Source organism: Stegodyphus dumicola, chromosome 1 (assembly GCF_044657685.1).
Source record: "Stegodyphus dumicola isolate Sdum_Otavi_A_Nest chromosome 1, ASM4465768v1".
Taxonomy (NCBI): domain Eukaryota; kingdom Metazoa; phylum Arthropoda; class Arachnida; order Araneae; family Eresidae; genus Stegodyphus; species Stegodyphus dumicola.
In genome coordinates this window covers 60,179,054-60,196,928 of record NC_140768.1, presented here as the reverse complement: position 1 = coordinate 60,196,928, position 17,875 = coordinate 60,179,054, and the positions used below count along the sequence as shown (strand labels likewise).

Here is a 17,875-nt window from a genome sequence, read left to right as displayed (position 1 = left end):
AAAGAGCGTTACTCTAGAAGAGCTATTAGTCTCAAAACAGGATTTTGTGTTAAATCGCTATAAAAGTCTGTACCATTTTTCAAATTGTTGCCACCAAATATTATCGCCCTGTATTATATTTAAAGAAATTAAATAATAAAAAATGTGCATGAATATATGCTGTTTTTGCATTGGGAAAAAACAACGGTACCTAGAGCCATCAAATTTTTAATAATATAATTCTCCACTCGAACATAGGCACCTAAAAGCCCGAATTTTGAATTTCGAATTTGTTTTATTGTGTATTTTATATTTTGTAAGACTTAATGAATTTTGGATTAATAAACTCAATGACTTCAAAGCGAGCAAAGGCAACACTGTACGAGAGAAAACATTTTTATCTCCAGCGCGCAAGACTTTTCAATCGGAAATTTTAAAGTTATGCCGTTTTTAAATATTTTATCGTGTATTTCAAATTTTGTGAAACTTTAGCGAATTTTTTATTAACAAAATAAACGATTTCAAAGCGAGCAATGGCAACAACATAAAAAAATATATCTCCAGATAATGGAATTGTCTATCGAAAATTCGAAAATAGGCTGTTTTTAAATATTTTTAGTCCAAATGCTGTTCTAACGTGTATGTGCATGTAAATGAAACAAAAACGCTCCTTTGGGCTTAATCCGCTCTATCGCTGCGCGATAATGAAGGAAAAAAACGAAGGAAAATATTTTAACTCCTTCTAAACTAGATTTTTTAGTATGATGTTAGAAATATATTTTTAGTTTAATGCATGTAAATTTCTTTATTGTCAATACATTTATTTACGTATGAAAAGGGAATTGTATACATCATTACTAAGAGCCTTTGATGAAAATGAATATAAAATATGCAAAGAGTGAGAGAAATAAAAATGTTCTTTCATTGTATGTAACTGTGAATTATTCTATTTAATATTTAATATTCTTTTATAATTTTAGTATTGTGTATAGTTATATGTATTTTAAAAATTTTGAATATATTGCTAGATATTAACTACTTTATATAAAAGGCTTGAATAAACCACGGTTCCTAGGGTGCAGCGCTTTATGTAATAAACAGTAGTTTTATTTTTGAGAAATAATCTGAAACAGAAATCGCGAATTTCAACAATCAGAAGTTTTACTTTTGAAATTATATTACAGGCAAAAGTAATTTTACACAACGAACTGTCTGTCATGTGCTGATCGGCAAAATACGAAATAAAAGGCAAATAATTCCGATTCTGTGATTTCTTAATGTTGTGATGCTGGTTTAAGAACAGACTGGCTGTCTTGAGGTAGAAATTGAGTTATCGAAACTGTAGGGGGAAAAATTAATTGGAAACATGCTCCGCTGATCTCAAAACTTAGCGAAGAGCAGGAGGAAAGTGTATAATTGTGTAACTTCATTATAGGAAAACGAGATGAATCCCCTAATCAAACAAATTACGTAACGATTCAAGTCTAAGTTTGATATCCCTATCTATTCACATTGTGGTGAAGAAAATCTGAGTTATTACATTTAAGCAACACTGTGCTGAAAGATAAGCTGACAGTTTATTTAAGAATAATATTCGCATCTTACATTGCAATTTCTCCGAAGCTCTGTTCATTCTGTCTTTTCTTATTCTAATCAAATAAAAATCGATATCATATTACTTCAAACTTCTTATCATCCTTTATTTTATAGAGTTCGACTTTCTTTGGGAGCATAAACTAGTATCAAACTCCTAACATACTTTAAGTGAACTATTGTTGTGTCTAAATGAACTACAAAACTTTGAAAAGGTTTAAAACAACCTTTTTATTAAAACGGAACTTGAACATAAGAGCGCATCTTGCCGTCTTGTGTTTAACAAAACAACCATCACTTGTGGTGATACAACTTAAAGTAACAATCAAATTCAAGATGTGAAGCTTAACCTAGTAGTCAAGAACTTCTCAGTTTAATTTAAATCTAAGTTGGCTGAGAACTTCTCAGCGGCATACTAATTTAAATAATTGAAGCTGTAACGCAAAGCCGAATAATTACAATTTTATTAGATCTGGCAAAACTAAGTAATATGGCCTCGAGAGGCAGAAACACGGTCTGTCTTACAATCTGAAAATCTCAATATAAATACTTTTCAAGTCATTTACATTTCTGGTGAGGAAGCGCAAAGCAGAAGGCTGAACTTATAAATAACTAATTGGTGCAAACTGAATGGAAAGCTTCCTAAATTAGTGTGAGAACCTCTATTTTTCTTGCATTTTCACTTTATTCGTATTAAAATCAGTTGATATGTAATTAGTGGTGGGGGACGGGGGATTCATAAACCAAAAGAAAATACTTTGTTTTCTATCTGAGGGGAGATGAAAAGAGGATGCCCATTGTATCGCAAAATAAATTTAAAATTGTTAAAGCGCAGAAATATATTTTCCTGAGTGGAAAGTATAATCAACAAAATTGTTTATAATAAGTAATGGTAGTTAAAAAACAGTGTAATTAAACCATGAAAATCCTTGGAAATTTTCTCCAAACTTTTCTACTATGCAAAAACTATTTTGCTACCTTTAAAAAGATATGAAAGTATAGTTTCGGCAACTAGAAAACCTTGCGGCTCTTGAATATTTCTTAATTCTATCCTGCGTCTCCACCTAATGCAAAGTTTGGTCAACTCTGCTATTAAAGCTTATAAAATGCAGGTAGTCCATGTTTTCTGCCATAACTAATTGACGAAATTTATAAAACTTTGAATTTTTTATGTCAAATATTTTTCTTTCCTGCATATTTATTTAATGTAGGAATTATTAATGCGAGACTGGATATTCATTTAATGTTTCGTAGGAATGAATCAAGGAAAAAAGTTTTACAAAGCTGTAATTAATGAAAAATTATTTCAATTAGTGTCAAAAGAACGTTTTGCTGATTTGTCAAGGATATTAACAGAAAATGATACCGTGGATACTTCAGGTATAAAAATATCCGATTAAAAGTTTTATAGCGGATAAAACTAGAAGAGTGAATGTCCAATGAATGGCATACCATAAAACTAAGCCTAAATGTTTTGTAATTTTTTTAGACAGTTGCGAAAATTTATTTCTTGGCATGATTTATTTTTATGTATACATAGGCATAACTTATGCTAAGTAAATAGAAATTTCTTGAAATTAATTACCTTTTAATTTTGAAATTATTATATTTTATGGAAGCGCTGAAATACAACCTTGCGCAAGAGCTCCTGCTACCTTTAAGGTAGCTCTGCGTGCCTGATTGTTAATAAGCTCAAGTAAAAAAAATTACACAATTCGTATCATACCAAAAAAAATTAAACCCAAAAGTAAGAATAAAAAATGCAGTAAAATATCAGATGACTTTAAATTTCTTTTTTAACTGAGGTTTATATTTTTATACATTTTCTAGTCTATATAGTATTGCGAATATATTTATTCTATGGTTTAACAATAGTTATTAGTTATTTTTCACATTGTGCATTTCTCATTCTTTTCATAAATTTAATTTACAGACAGGTCCTTTCATTTTGCGCTCTCATGCGTTGTCTACATTTAGTCAGCAACTGTGGGTTATAGCAAGGATTGTGCTTAAGCGAGGAGATGGTATGACATTTTGTAGTCAATTCAAGTTTAATAACAATTTTAACTGCATAAATTTGTAGCTGTGTATTTTTCAAAGATTACAGTGTGACATCTATCTGTATGTATAATATCTATCTGTATTTTGTGAATGTATTTCTAATATATATTAGTTAGAGTTGGAGATGTGTTTAAGTATAATTTTACTTTACGTTTCAAGATGCGGATACCATACTACGTTTCAAAATATAGATACTTTATTTTTGCGTTTCAGGATGTGGTAATTCCAAGCCTTGTTACTTCAATTTTTACAGCCTAGAGATTACGTTTTTACTGGAAGAGGATAGGATATGGATGACAATGGGGTTCTGATATTTTCGGAATCGGATTATATTATTGGCTATTAGTGATGCCAGTCTGTATGGGAATGTTGAGTTTTTTTTTTTTTGGGGGGGGGGGGAAGGCTAGATTATTCCGTGAGATAAGGCTGCTGTATCTAGGCGACGTGCACATTAGTCAGAAATACTTAATTTAATCGGCAGCTGTTCAAAGAGGCCATCAGTTAAAAACTGACATGTTAACATTTTCTAAACTAATAGCATAACGAAAGAAAATACAGATGGAGAGAATTCTATAATATAAATTTTTCAGGGATTTTAAACTGTTGCTATTAATTCGAAAAGGTGGGACATTTTCAATTTTTATGCATTCGTCTGGAATGGCCAAAAGCCATCGGTCTTTTAGCCATTTGATCATTGAAAACGTTACCCAGGGTCCCCCCACAAGTCTTCACCGAATCACACCTGCGAGAAACGGTAAACTTCGTATCAGTTTCAATGAAGAATACCTCGGGAGACGGATTGGAGGGTCTTACCCCTACCGTCTAAGTCTCGAGATAACTTTTGACTCGATGGTTTGGCAGCCATTTCCCCTACCAATTTTAAAATTAAAAATTTTTTGTCATATATCTATATATATAAAGACGGTAATTGCAGGAAGGAAAGAATAAACAATTAATCATATTAAAATGCACTTATAACTGTTGCAACTGATTACATAATAAGAAGCTAAAAATCTTAAACAGTCAGAGAACTAATTAATAATAAGAAGCTAAAATATTAAACAGTCAGAGAACTGATTAATAATAAGAAGCTAAAATATTAAACAGTCAGAGAATTAATTAATAATAATAAAATTAAACCATAGTAGTCAAGCTGCCAGGCCGAGTAATTGGCTGCAGCGATGCAGCAGTAAGGAATCTATCTATCCATCATTATTTTTATTACATTTTCTTCAGTGCTTTGTGTCTTTTAACACTGTAATATGGTTTAGTCTGATCTAATCTTTATTCCGAGAATATTTGTGAGCAGCGTCCGATACCTTGGTCAGTAATGTCATAATTGACGCATTACTTCATCATTCTCTTGGAAATCATTCTCTTAGATTCAGAAAAGAAAAGGTGTGTGATAAGTTCTTACCTGGCCGCAGAGCTCTTAACCAGAGATATTCATATCTTCGTTTATTTTACCGTATTATTTGCAATATTCACTAAAGTGGGAATGGTTATTGCAATTAATTCACTCAATCGAATAATAGTAATTTAAATGCCACTTTAGGGTGTCAGGACTTGTGTTTCTCTTGATTTGCTTTGGAAACTTGGAATGCCCTGAATAAGAACAGGGAGCTTACTCAAGCTATGTTCAAAATTTGTGTATAACAGACGACACAAGCAGGAAGGGTATACGAAACCCTTTATTTTCAATACTTTACAGGCAGTTCCGAACTTCGGAATACAGAGACCAACCACTTGTGGTCTGAACGTAAGAATATAAAACTACTAACTAAAACTCTAACTAAAAGCTAACTTTGAATTAGTATACAAATGCCTAGCACTAAGACTGGCCTTTATTTAAAAAGGGCACGTATGTAGTACGCCGATCTGCTGAAACTACAATACGTTTGCAAATATCAAGAGGGCTAAACCTCTGGCCTTAAAGGCAACCAGCAAACGAGTGAAAACTCGTAAAACTGCAGTGGCAAGCGGCTTGCTTCCTAAAACTCCTTCTCTCTCCCGCTTGGCAAAAAGCCACAACTTAAGTACTTGGGCGTTAGCAAGACAATTTGCATAAACAAGTTAAAGCATTTAATTCTGGCCGGAAGTAGAAAATAAGAAGTGATAGTACAGTTTTAAAATAAAATAAACGTTAGTAAAACTTAGGATCCTTACAAGGGTACGAAAAAAACGGGAAATATCCATACGTAAATGCCAACATAATAATTAATACAAAGCTACAAATAAAATATTGTGGCTGAGAAGTGGGAAAAATTCAAATAAATCAAGTGAAAATTATGTAAGAGCGATATATAAATGACCTAGGAACAATTAAATGCTTTAAGTAATTACTATCCAATGCTTTCTGTAGAAATTAATATTTATCCTCTTCGTAATTTCTCTATGGGCTCCAATTTTAGGTCATCATGTAGAATATGGTTTCCGACAAGCAAGTGCGTGTTTGTGGTAATACATAGAAACTTCGTCCTGATACGTTGAAATATGGTAATTTATCGAATCTTTAGAAGCATTTGTAAGACTTTTGTTACCGATGTCAAATCTTGAATCAAAGGCGAGGGCCACGTATTGCTCTCGCACGTAAAATGTAGAAAATTTGAGTTTGTTTAAAATAGATAGGTTTATCTCTTGTTGTTTGTATGTAGCCATTTTTTGGGTGTTCAATAAAATTTTCATGCGGTGTTCCATCATTAGAGTTTTCATTGGAGTTCAACACCAGTAATTGGCTGCAGCGTTGGCACGAAGGCGGTGCCAACGTTATTAACGTTGTGGTGTAGTGTTAATGCTTCAACAGTGTGGTGTTGAACTCCAATAAAAACGATGGAATGGAACACCGCATGAAAATTTTATTGAACGCCCAAAAAATGGCTACATACAAACAACAAGAGAAAAACCTATCTATTTTAAATAAATTCAAATTCTCTACATTTTACGTGCGAGAGCAATACGTGGCTCCCGAGCCTGCGTTTGAAACAGAGCCAACATATTAATATTATTTTTTAAACAATTAATTAAACTTAACAACTATTGAAAACGTATTCGGAAGTTAAATAATAATAATATTCATTTTATGCTCTCGAGACATTTTTTTTCTATATTAATCTTCAGTTTCTTCTTCCTTTATGTGACCTTATCACAAAGTGATTATACAATGTGAGTTTGCTGGGCTTCATACTGTTGCTAAATAGTTGGCTTTTTGGACTTAAGGAACAATTTCATCGAAAAGAATTTGTTTCCGCTTGATTGAGATAATATGATGTGTGTGATTTTTATAATTATTATTATTATTTGAGGATGATTAAAATTAGCGATTTAGGACATTTATATTCCCTCTCCATTTGACACGCCAGTGTCCTGTGTGCGAGATATATATATATAGATGTGAATTTCTTTCGCAATAAGGTCTGTGTTATCCACTTAGCAAACCAAAATGAAGAATCATAGTTTTATCAGGTTCTGGAAAATTAGCCTTATAGAATAGATACAGGATCGGGTCAAATATGAGTTTCTCGGGTATTTTGACTTTATACTTCTTTTTTAATAAGAGATTGCTTTACATTGTTAGTCGAAAAAATGTCTGTCCTTAACAAAGGAATACATAATCTGTAGTTCTGACCTTGGAATCTGAAGTGCATGAATTTATAAATTAGCGCTTCATACGTAGTCGAAGCCTCCTGCCACATTTAATATGATGAAGGCAATAGTCTCTCTGTTGTGCGGAACTCTGCCTTTGAATTATACTAGCTTGACGACTTGCTTCGCCATAGAGAAAAATTTTTGGAACTCGAATTGCTGTGACGGAAGTAAGCCCTCATGGAGTTTCATCCTTTGAAATATTATTTACTCATGTATCTTTCTAAGTCGAGATCAAAGACTAACTGGCTGATATCCATCTGTTTTTGCCAAGGAGGTTAGAATAGGAGGAGGGAGGGTTCGTAGTTTCCTCCACTCTCAGGGAATGAAACCCTGCCAACAAGCGTTCATGTTTGTAATTTTAAAACATTGCATTACGGCAGGGAAACATACGCGTTTCTAAGCTGTTCCGTGCATGTATACTATTTTACAGTAAAAATATGTTAAATTTAAAATGAAATGCGTTGCTATTCTTAAATTTTTATTTTAAAGTAATAAAGATTATATCCATAATTTACTATGTACAGAAAATTATTAAAAGATAGTTCGAAATCTAAATGTATGCGCATAACATAAAAGCTTTTAAAAATGATATTTCTGCATAGTTCAAGGATTTGTTTAGGTTTTATTAACAGCCTGTTGGGAGTACTTTCCATTTTTTCCTTTAAAAAGTGATATTTCTGATTTATTCACAATATTATCATAATTTATTAAGAAATCATTTTATATACAAATGTTTAAGAGATAGGAAAGAAAATTATTTTATTTTAGCATGCTTAATACTTCAGCTTTAAGTTGTAATACACCAAACAGAAATTCACATATTTTTTATTGGCTATAGCAGTTGTTGAAATAGCTAATTTCAGGAGATTAGTACTTGATGCAAATAGTATTTCATTTTTTTTTTTTTTTTATTTTTTAAAGCATTTATTGGCATACTTTATGCGTGTTTCATGTTTATGAATCTCAAAGAAATTGACTTGAATTAAGCTGAATTACAGAAATATACCTATATAAATTTTTGGCTACGTCTTTTCACATGCTCAATTATGTAAATATTTTATTTACTTTTATCGCTATACCGCTCAGAAATTTGTAAGCTTATGTAAACAATTTTTAACAACAGAACAGTTTATCTTGATCAAATGCACAAATTATTTTCATAACGGTTCACAAAACTTAAAAATGAATAATAATTAATGCCTAAAGAAAAGCATTAGTTTATTTAATATCTTTACAAGTCATAAAAATAGTAGCAATTGACTTCTTACTTTTCTTGAAAATTATACAACGAATTACGTAAAATGTTCATATTATATAGTTTAAATCCTAGCATATATCATTGTATGTTAAGGATCAAAGATACCAGCTACAAACAGAAACATTAAAATGTATTTAACGTATTTTGATTATTATTAAGTTCTTTTTTTCACATCCGGAAAGAAAATAACATTGACATTGTGATATTTTTCAACATATTTATCAAATTACTTTTAAAAAAAAAAAATTATACTTTCGTGTGAAAAGTATCCGAGGAATCTTTCTAGAAAATTGGTTCGTGCATCCATGTGTAGCACAAGTTCCCATGCTTCAAAAATAATAAAAAATAGTTACAATGACAGACTTCCTTGCACAAGTCACAGCAGTAATAGTAACGTGGCAGCCAAGATTCACGGTTTGAGTTGAATTTTCCCTGCTTCTATTCTAACCTCTTTGGTTTTTGCCGCATCTTTGCCGGGTTTGGGTTGAAGTATCCTTTTCGCGTATTTTCATTGTTTAGGGATGTACACTACACAAAAGTCGGGAGGGGGGGCATTCTATATCTTCCGTTCTAGTGGACCGATTCAAATTGCGTTTTTCATGTCTCGAAAGCGCGACTTCGAAAATGGTTCTTCCAACACGACTCTCGGTTTTGCCGACTTAATTTTATTCTTTGATTTAGTTGCTAGCACATAAAAGGTTGTTCATCGGTCTTAAGTGACCAAAGAGTTATAAAAAGGCCTTAGTGCGTTTTGGTACCAAGATCATTGTGTGCGGTTTCATGGTTCGCCGAGCACGACCACGTGCTACGACTGTGCATGCTCATCGCTACGATTGAGATTTTACTGCCTATAATTGCCTCGTTTGCTTATCCCCTGATTGCTTACGTTGTGCCATATACTGCTATTTTTTATTTTAGTTTTAGATACTATTGATTTTTATAATTTTTCGGATTTATTATTTTGGCCTCTGGATTTTTGCATTCGCATACTTACCCCCAAGCTCTCGCAGTTAGGTGAGAGTCGGGGACCTTGAGAATTTCCGCCTGCTCATCTGTCTGCCGGGACACCGTTGAGTGGGCCCAGTTCCAAGGTGCAGGTTCCTCTTAAAAGGTTTTGAATCTGGATAGGCTTCATTGATTATGGAAAGGGCAAAGGCTATTTTTCAGCAATTAGTAGCTAAGCTAGAGTAAGCTAAGATACAAAAGGGTTCACTTAATGAATATGAAACACGTGACTATAATTTTCTAAAATTCATGTTAACTTCCATTGAGTCATACACTGACACAACTGTCGACAACACTGTTTCTACCACACGAGGTGCAACCAATTGTAGCTCCTTCGAATATCCGTCCACAAATTACTGAGAACACGGATACCCACAAAAATACCACGGAAATTCCATTAGATAAAGACAAGAGTTCAGACGAAGATTACATGCCTAAAAGGAAAGGTGATCAAACTGTATGGACAAGAAATGCCCGTATAATGCCACTTAAACAGAAATCCAAAATTTCTACTTAGCATAATAATGATAATAATTCAATTAATTATGAGGGGAAAACGAATGAACAGACTCCCTCAAAAAAGAGTGATAAGGAACATGATGCTAACAAAATGAATACAAATGAAATTGAAACAAATATGCCGAATCCAGAGCATAATTCTAATGATGCAAACAAAAAACAAAATAACACTTATAACGCTAACATTACCGAAGGCTCAAAGAGAGTTCTCCCCATTGTAGCGAAGACTAATATATTTATATGGGGCAAAATTAGGTCAATGTTGAAAACTGAAGGAATCCGCAATATCCACGGACAAATGATCCCGAATGGAGTCAAAATTGTGGCCGCAAATGCTGAGACATATAAAAACAAATTATTCAAGTTATTAAAAAAATCAGATATAGAACAACACCACTCATACACCCTGCCTGAGGACAAGAATCTTAAAGTAGTTTTCCGCAGTTTACCCTCGGACACCACTACTAAGGAAATCAGGAGGAATTGGAAGCCAAAAACTACAAGATTGAAAGTGTGAAATAGATGACTAGAAGGAGAAACGGAGAAATGATTAAAACGCCCCTCTTCTTAGTCATACTTCCTAAGACTGAAAAATCTGCTTAAATTTTTAATGAAAGTTACTTATGTGATCTAAGAATAAAAGTTGAACGTTATAAAGGTAGAGCAGGCCCCCTGCATTGTTACAGATGCCAGGGGTTCTATCACACCCAAAGCGGGTGTCATCACCAACCTAGATGCGTCAGATGCGGAGAAGGACACTTCCACTATTTAAGTCAGTAAAAACAACAAAGACATACCACCACGCTGTGCTAATCGCGATTCTTCCAACACCTCCAACTTTAGGGGATGGGAGAAATTCCCCAAAAAGAACAAAGAAAAGTCAAACCTAAAGTCCATACCAGCCGCGTGGTCGAAAATAAGTCATACGCACAAGTTATAAACACAGGCTTGAATACACAAATTATTGATGAAGCGAAAAATGTATTTGCCGATCTTGTGGCACTTGTAGAAATTAAAAAACCTCAGGTATTCAAATCTTACAACAATTAACACAAAGTTCAAATCGGAAATTCACTGAAATTATTACCTCAAACACTGAAAAGGCAAATAATGGGTCAACACAAACAAACTAGAGTTCCTATTTGTCTCATGATTTGGAACGCTTATAGCGTTATCCATAAAGTCACGGAACTCCAAAACTTCCTAATTAATTATGATGTAGATATCGCACTTGCGACCGAAACTCACGCAACAACGTGCAGGAGTATTAACATCGCTAATTATCGACACTACAGATGTGATAGGTTAAGTCACAGAGGGGGAGGAGTAGCAATTTATGTAAGAAACTCACTGCAATCCTGCTTGATAAGCGAAGATCGCAATAATGGATATGAAATCGTCACTGTTTCGGTTCTTCACTAGTATTCCTATGGGTCTCGAAGTTAAGCAAGAGCTCACATCAGATCACGTACCAGTTTTAGTCGCACTTGGGGTTACCAAGATACAAGAACTTGGGGGTTACCAAGAACAGGATATAAGAACATCAGATCCTTTGTAAACACCCCCCAAATATCAATACGCTTAAAACACGAAGTGACATTACCTCCCGCATTCATATGCTATTCAGGAAGCTTCTCGTTCCGTTCCTAAAGAGCAGCACACTGATAGACTTCCTGCTAAAATTAGGGATCAGATTAAAGAAAGAAATCGACTAAGAAAGCTTTGGCACCTCACTTGGGATCCCAGCTTAAAGAAAACGCTTATCAAACTAAGCAAGAAAATTAATAACGGTATTCACAATTTCCGCAAGTACAAATGGGAGGAGAAAATTCTCAATCTTGATACTCAGAGCGGCTCTTTCTGGGCGTTCACCAAAGGACTTAAGCGTAGCTACGCTTGTAACCGCCCGATTTATACAAATAAACAGGCGGCGCTCACAGACAAGGATAAGTCTATGATTGTAGCGGACCATCTTGAAAATTAATTTAAACCAAATACGCACCCTACAGATACAAGCTTTGGAGAAGTTTGCTACGTAGTAAAAGATTGGCTCATTGCTCCTACAGTGAGAAACATGGCTGATTTTACCACTCCTAACGAAATAAATCAGATTATTAAGAAGCTCAAAATTTGGATCATGATGAAATTAGCAACATAGCCCTAAAATTTCTCTTATTACTTCATAAGTAAATATACGGGAGTGTTGAATGCCTGCATCACACAGTCTTGTTTTCTAAAAAATGGAAGTCGGGGAAAATAATTCTTATTCCCAAGCCCTGCAAAGACACCACTAAGGCTGACGGTTACCGGTCTATCAGCTTGTTACCTGGTTTGGCCAAAATTTATGAACGCATAATACTAAACAGAATACAACCCTACATGAATTTGCTTTTCCCAGAACAATTTGGGTTTAGAAAAGGTCTGTCCACGACAAAGCAGCTAGTAAGGCTCATTGAGCTTATTGGTACAGCGCTGCATAATAGAAATAATATTGCCCTACTCATGCTGGACGTGGCGAAAGCGTTCGACCGCATCTGGCATGAGGGGGCTTATTTACAGGCTTATTAAAATTGGATTTCACACAGAGCTCATTGAACTCATCATGTCTTTAATCACAGGAAGAAATTTTTATGTGCATTACGGGAAGGAACGCTCTGATCTCCGGATTATTAATGCTGGGGTCCCCCAAGGGTTAATCCTTGGCCCCATGTTATATTTATTCTTTGTCGCTGACTTCCCCAAGCCACAGTTGGATAATAATCAATTTTTGGGATGCTTAATGCCAATCATGCAGTAAAGAAATTGCCTGATATAATCACTTCAATAGAAAAATGGTGCACCTTGTGGCGCATCTCCATCAACGCGTACAAGTCACAACTCTTAATTATACGAGGAAAAAAGAAGAATTTGTCGGTACGCAGAGAACTTTACCTCTTCAGGGTCGAAGTTCCACAAGTCAACAAAGCAAAGTATTTGGGAATAACTTTAAACAATAAAATGAACTGGAATGACCACATCAACAAGATATGCAGCAAACGTATAGGTGTCATGAATTCTCTCATGCCCCTCATTGGAAATTATTCAAAACTGGATTTAAATAAGAAAAGGCTTCTGTACATCGTGGTTCTAAGGCCAATTATTGCTTATGCTTCGCTCGCCTGGGCGACAGCTCTAACAGTTATATAGTCAAGCTGCAAAAATTTCACACTCGTTTTCTTAGAGTGATAACAAATGCGCACTTCTACTTGTCGAATGAAAGGCTGCACAAAGACTTAAGACTTAACAAATGAAAAAATTGAGGACTTTTTAAGTAAAGCTAATAGAAACTTCTACAACAAGGCAAAGGTTTGTGCTCATCTGAATTCCTTTAAGACTCTCAGCTATAAGATTTTAGCAGAAGACAGTGACATTCGCTCCTATGCTGCTCACCTCTCTCGTGACAATAACTTCCCTTCTTAAACTCCTATTGCCACAACTTTTGTTTGAAGATGCTTAGTTTACTTGTATATATTTTCCACTAACAATGCACTGTATTTGCTTTTTTCATTCTATTTTCCTGACGTATTTTTGGTTACACTATGATTACGCTGCTCTGCTCTTGCTTTGCCCTTTTCGCTTTAAAGTTTGGTTTTTCTGGCCTTTTGACTGGATCCACAGTCCAGACTGGTATTACGTCATGCGTCCATCGGACACTATTTTACGAGAGCCGGACACGTCGCACCGCTGTGTGACATTCTCGACAATAATAGTTCATTTCAGTTCAGGGAAATAAGAAAAGAAAGCTTACACAGAATATGGTCTTTTCAAATAGTTATAGAGCTCTCACAATATAATTTCATATTGGAAATGAGGCATTTATGAATCCATGTAACATTCGGTCCCAGTCTGCAGAAACTCTGTTTTCAGGTCCTGTACGATTCTGGGAGGAGCAAGAAGAGTTGCAGTAGCCCTTCCAAGAGCTTCCCGAATATGCTGTGTAGAATTTAGATCTGGAGATTTAGCTGGCCAATCCATCCAGTTAGTATCTTCACTTTAAGTCAATCACCCTTTAGATTAGCCCTACGTGGACTAATGCTGTTGTTCATAAGAATCAACTGCATCGCACAATAGTTCATTTTTATAGACAACATATTTTTATGGACACCCTTCTTTACCAGGACCAAAAATGTTTTGGTTCTGAAGAAAAGAGACCTGTGCCTTTTCGAAATTCGAGTTTTTTCGCCCCTTCAAAATTTACGTCATATTGATACTGCTGTTTTCTCTAATTTTAAACACTGGTTATTTATATATGTAAGAGTAAATGGTGCTTCTCTTTCTTGATAATCAGCCATGTTATATGTGTAAATAATAAATTATCAATATTTCTCTTGTACTGAATGATTGCATCCATATTTGAATTTAAAGATCATTTTATTTTTTTAATTTTTTCAATATCTATGTTTTCTTTCTTTAATATTTTAATGACTAAATAAAAAATATTGTTTATCGTTTTATTATAGTAAATCTTATGTTATTTAGATGAGAAATTCAACAAACCCTTTCATGTAGCTGTTACAATTCAGGGTGTGTCAGATGAAAATAAAATTATTGTTGTGCTAGGAGATCAACATAGCCATAATCGAACTCGAGAACTCCATTGTTTTGGAAGTGTAAGTGTTTTGTACAGTTTTTAAGCCTCCTAAGCTGTATAACATTTAGAAAAATACCTTTTAATTATAATTGCTGTTTGCTGTTATCATGCTTCTATTTTTGTTTTTGATAGATTTGTGAAGAGTTTACAATTCTACATTTAGGATTCATTGATTACACGCGTTATATTCTAACTATAAATTTTTATGGTCTTGAGAGAGTTGAAGAAAATTATCATATAAAAGATGTCATATTTTATGTAAGTGAGTTTATATAATATTATTTCCTTTTAGAATAATATTTTTAAAACTCCTGTGCTGCCTTTTACCATTAAAAGTGATAATTAATTTCGGAACATTTTTTTAGTTCTTAATTTCATTTTAATTTACTGTTTAATCACAAATTCAATTTTTATTCTTCAGGTTTTCTAAAACATATGAATAAGTTATTATTATTAGTAGTAGTAGTAATTATTGAAATTTAAGGGCTATTAAATTCATTATTGGTTCCTTGAAAATTAAAGTTATTTTGAATTTTTACATTTTTTAAAAGATTTCTATTCAAGTAAAATCCTAATTATAAATTTTTATGTATGTTTTTAACTGTAAATTTTATTCCAGAATTCATAAAAACATGTGTTAATTTCCTTTCTAGTTCAAAACTTATAATCCTTCGTTTACAAAGATTGAAATATGGTTTCGATGCATTTTTATTTTCCTAATATTCGGAACAACAGTAAGTCATTCCTTTTGCTAAGTTAACTAATTTTTATTTTCAATAGAAAATTAAGTTAGAAACTAATGATATGCTATTTTCTTAAAAGAAAATTTTAGATAATAACAAATAATAATGATATATACTTTTAGTGCTGGTTTGCCTTCTCTTTGAGATTTTTCTACTTTTATGACTGGTCTATAGAACAAAAGTGGATATTTCTGCTTTTACCTCTACTGCTACTATATAATGGTATGTAGTTTTAAGTACAGTTTATAGTTTATTAGAGACCATGCTGATATTTCGTATTACGGAAAAACAAATATTCGAATATATTTATACGGCTGTACAACCACTCTAAATGTTAACTTCTAAAATTGTAAAGATAATCAGACGACTTATCGTTTTGTCTTAACTTCTAAGTAGAATAATATTGTTACGAAATGTTCAGGCACTGTAAGATCGCTTCGCCGCAAAGCAGGTTTAGGGTTGTCATAACATGGCAAGGGAAGGCAGGGTTGCCACATTTGGCGAGAAATCGTTTATTTGGCGACATAATTGGCGATATGCCATGAACGGATGGAGAACCTTCTCGAACGAGTTCTTAGCGGTTTAGCCCAGAATGTTCTCGAACACAAGCCGAAAGCTATATAAACCCTGCTGGTCCGCAGTCAGTTAGTGCCTCGTCTAGAGTGCGAGATAGTCAGTCTGTGCGGAGTCGACCGAGTTGACAGCCGGGAAACAAGTGCCGAGTGGGTCGTCGAGTGCACCGAAGAAGTCTCTTAGTGTATTGCGATTAGTGCATCGTCGAGAGAGAGTGTTGAGAGCTCCGGGAACGACTGAACCGAAGAGTCGGGAGCTGTGCTCTGTGTGTCGTCGAGTTCATCGCGAGTTGTAGCGTGGAGAGTCTCGAGAGTACGTGGAGTTCCGAGAACGACCGAGCAGAGTCGGGAGCTGTACTCTGGTACTTTGCAGTAAAGTTATCTTCACCATAACAGCCTGATAACCTGAAGGCTGTGTCGCTGATTGTTCCAGCGTGTTTATAGTGCTTCTTCGACAACTGTAAAACGTGATTTTGGAGCTATCCTGATTAATATTGGCTAAATAAAGTGTGTTTCGATACTTCATCAAGTGTCGTCCTTATTCACTCCAAATCCACACGAACCCCGCACAAGCCGTACTTAGCTTCAAGAAGAAGAAAAAGAACGTAACAGTATAAACTCAGAAGGCAGTTTAAAATAAACACTTTTATTTACTCGTCAACCTTACTGTTCCATAATTTTATAACAGTAACAAAAAAATCATGTCACTGTAGCCTATGGGAAATTACGAACAAATGTTTAAATAAACCTTAAATATTAATTACAGTGTTAAACTCGATTGCTGAGACTTCGAGCTTTCATGAAGCAGTTATGGCTAGCAAGGTAAATCTGACTTAAGTAATTCAATCAGAGAAAATTAACAGAGTAACGGTGAGCAATAGCTGTCAAAGGCTCTTTCTCGAACCGAAGAGACGTGAATTAATTTACAACATAAGCAGACGTAAGTAAAATTACAAATAAAATAATAAGATAATTAATAATGATTAGTTTTCTTACAGGCTATCGGTTCATTTATGTCTTTCTGAAGGTTCACTCCATATACGCAGGAAGAAATTCGTAGTTTATTATAAAAATCAATTACATGCACCACAATAATTAACAGCTGAAGCTAAACGCAAATATAAGAATTTATCCTTAATGCTCAAGTAATATCGGCACACTATTTAGCTAGATCTCGCAAATGAATAACAGCTAAAATAGGAACAATAAGAACTACAATTTGTCCTCGACTGAACTGAACCATATGTTAAAAGGAGTATCGGGAGATAAACTCACTTTGCTCCTTACGATATTCATAGTATGTTTCCGGGATGATCAGTGGAAATGCAAAAATGTAACTAAGTTCAGGCTGTTGAGCTGGTAGAGCAAATCAAAAGATGAGATTTATTTTAAAGTATATGGTAATCTAGCAAAGGCAATGTTCAAAATGGGAAAGATAAAATTAAATTTAAGTTTGCAGGTTTAAATACATTGGTTTCCAAAAATTAGGGAAAAATCACAAAAATAGCGGCAACTCATCCATAAATAAGCCTATCCATATAAAATTTGAATATGGTGTTAAATAAAAGTTGTAGAGTAAAACTGGAGTATGCAAATTAGTGGCGCTGCAATCAGAATGCGTCATCTGCGAGGAGCATAAAATTGCATGTTTGAGAGAAAGCCTGTAAATTTCGCTGCGATATTAAGATGAGAAATCTAGGGGTAGCCAATTCGTAACAATGGCCTCCTGGTATGATATGCTCGAAGAACTGCAACGGAGAGCTACTAAAAGACTAGTGGGTGGGTAAAATCAGACAGAAGTAGCCAGATGGCTAAATTTGAGTCCTTCTGTCGTTCATAAACTTTGGCAACAATTTATAACCACAGATTC

General features: G+C 34.2%; 1 protein-coding gene across 1 annotated transcript in view; it reads left to right on the top strand.

Annotated features, from left to right (window-relative positions):
- LOC118189505 (transmembrane protein 181) overlaps nucleotides 1-17,875 on the top strand; it is a 50,865-nt gene that overhangs the window by 7,909 nt on the left and 25,081 nt on the right. The window contains exons 3-7 of the mRNA XM_035360130.2: nucleotides 3,506-3,596; nucleotides 14,579-14,709; nucleotides 14,823-14,948; nucleotides 15,344-15,424; nucleotides 15,556-15,655. Of these exons, the coding sequence (XP_035216021.1) occupies nucleotides 3,506-3,596; nucleotides 14,579-14,709; nucleotides 14,823-14,948; nucleotides 15,344-15,424; nucleotides 15,556-15,655 (529 nt within the window). The remainder of the gene's footprint in view (nucleotides 1-3,505; nucleotides 3,597-14,578; nucleotides 14,710-14,822; nucleotides 14,949-15,343; nucleotides 15,425-15,555; nucleotides 15,656-17,875) is intronic.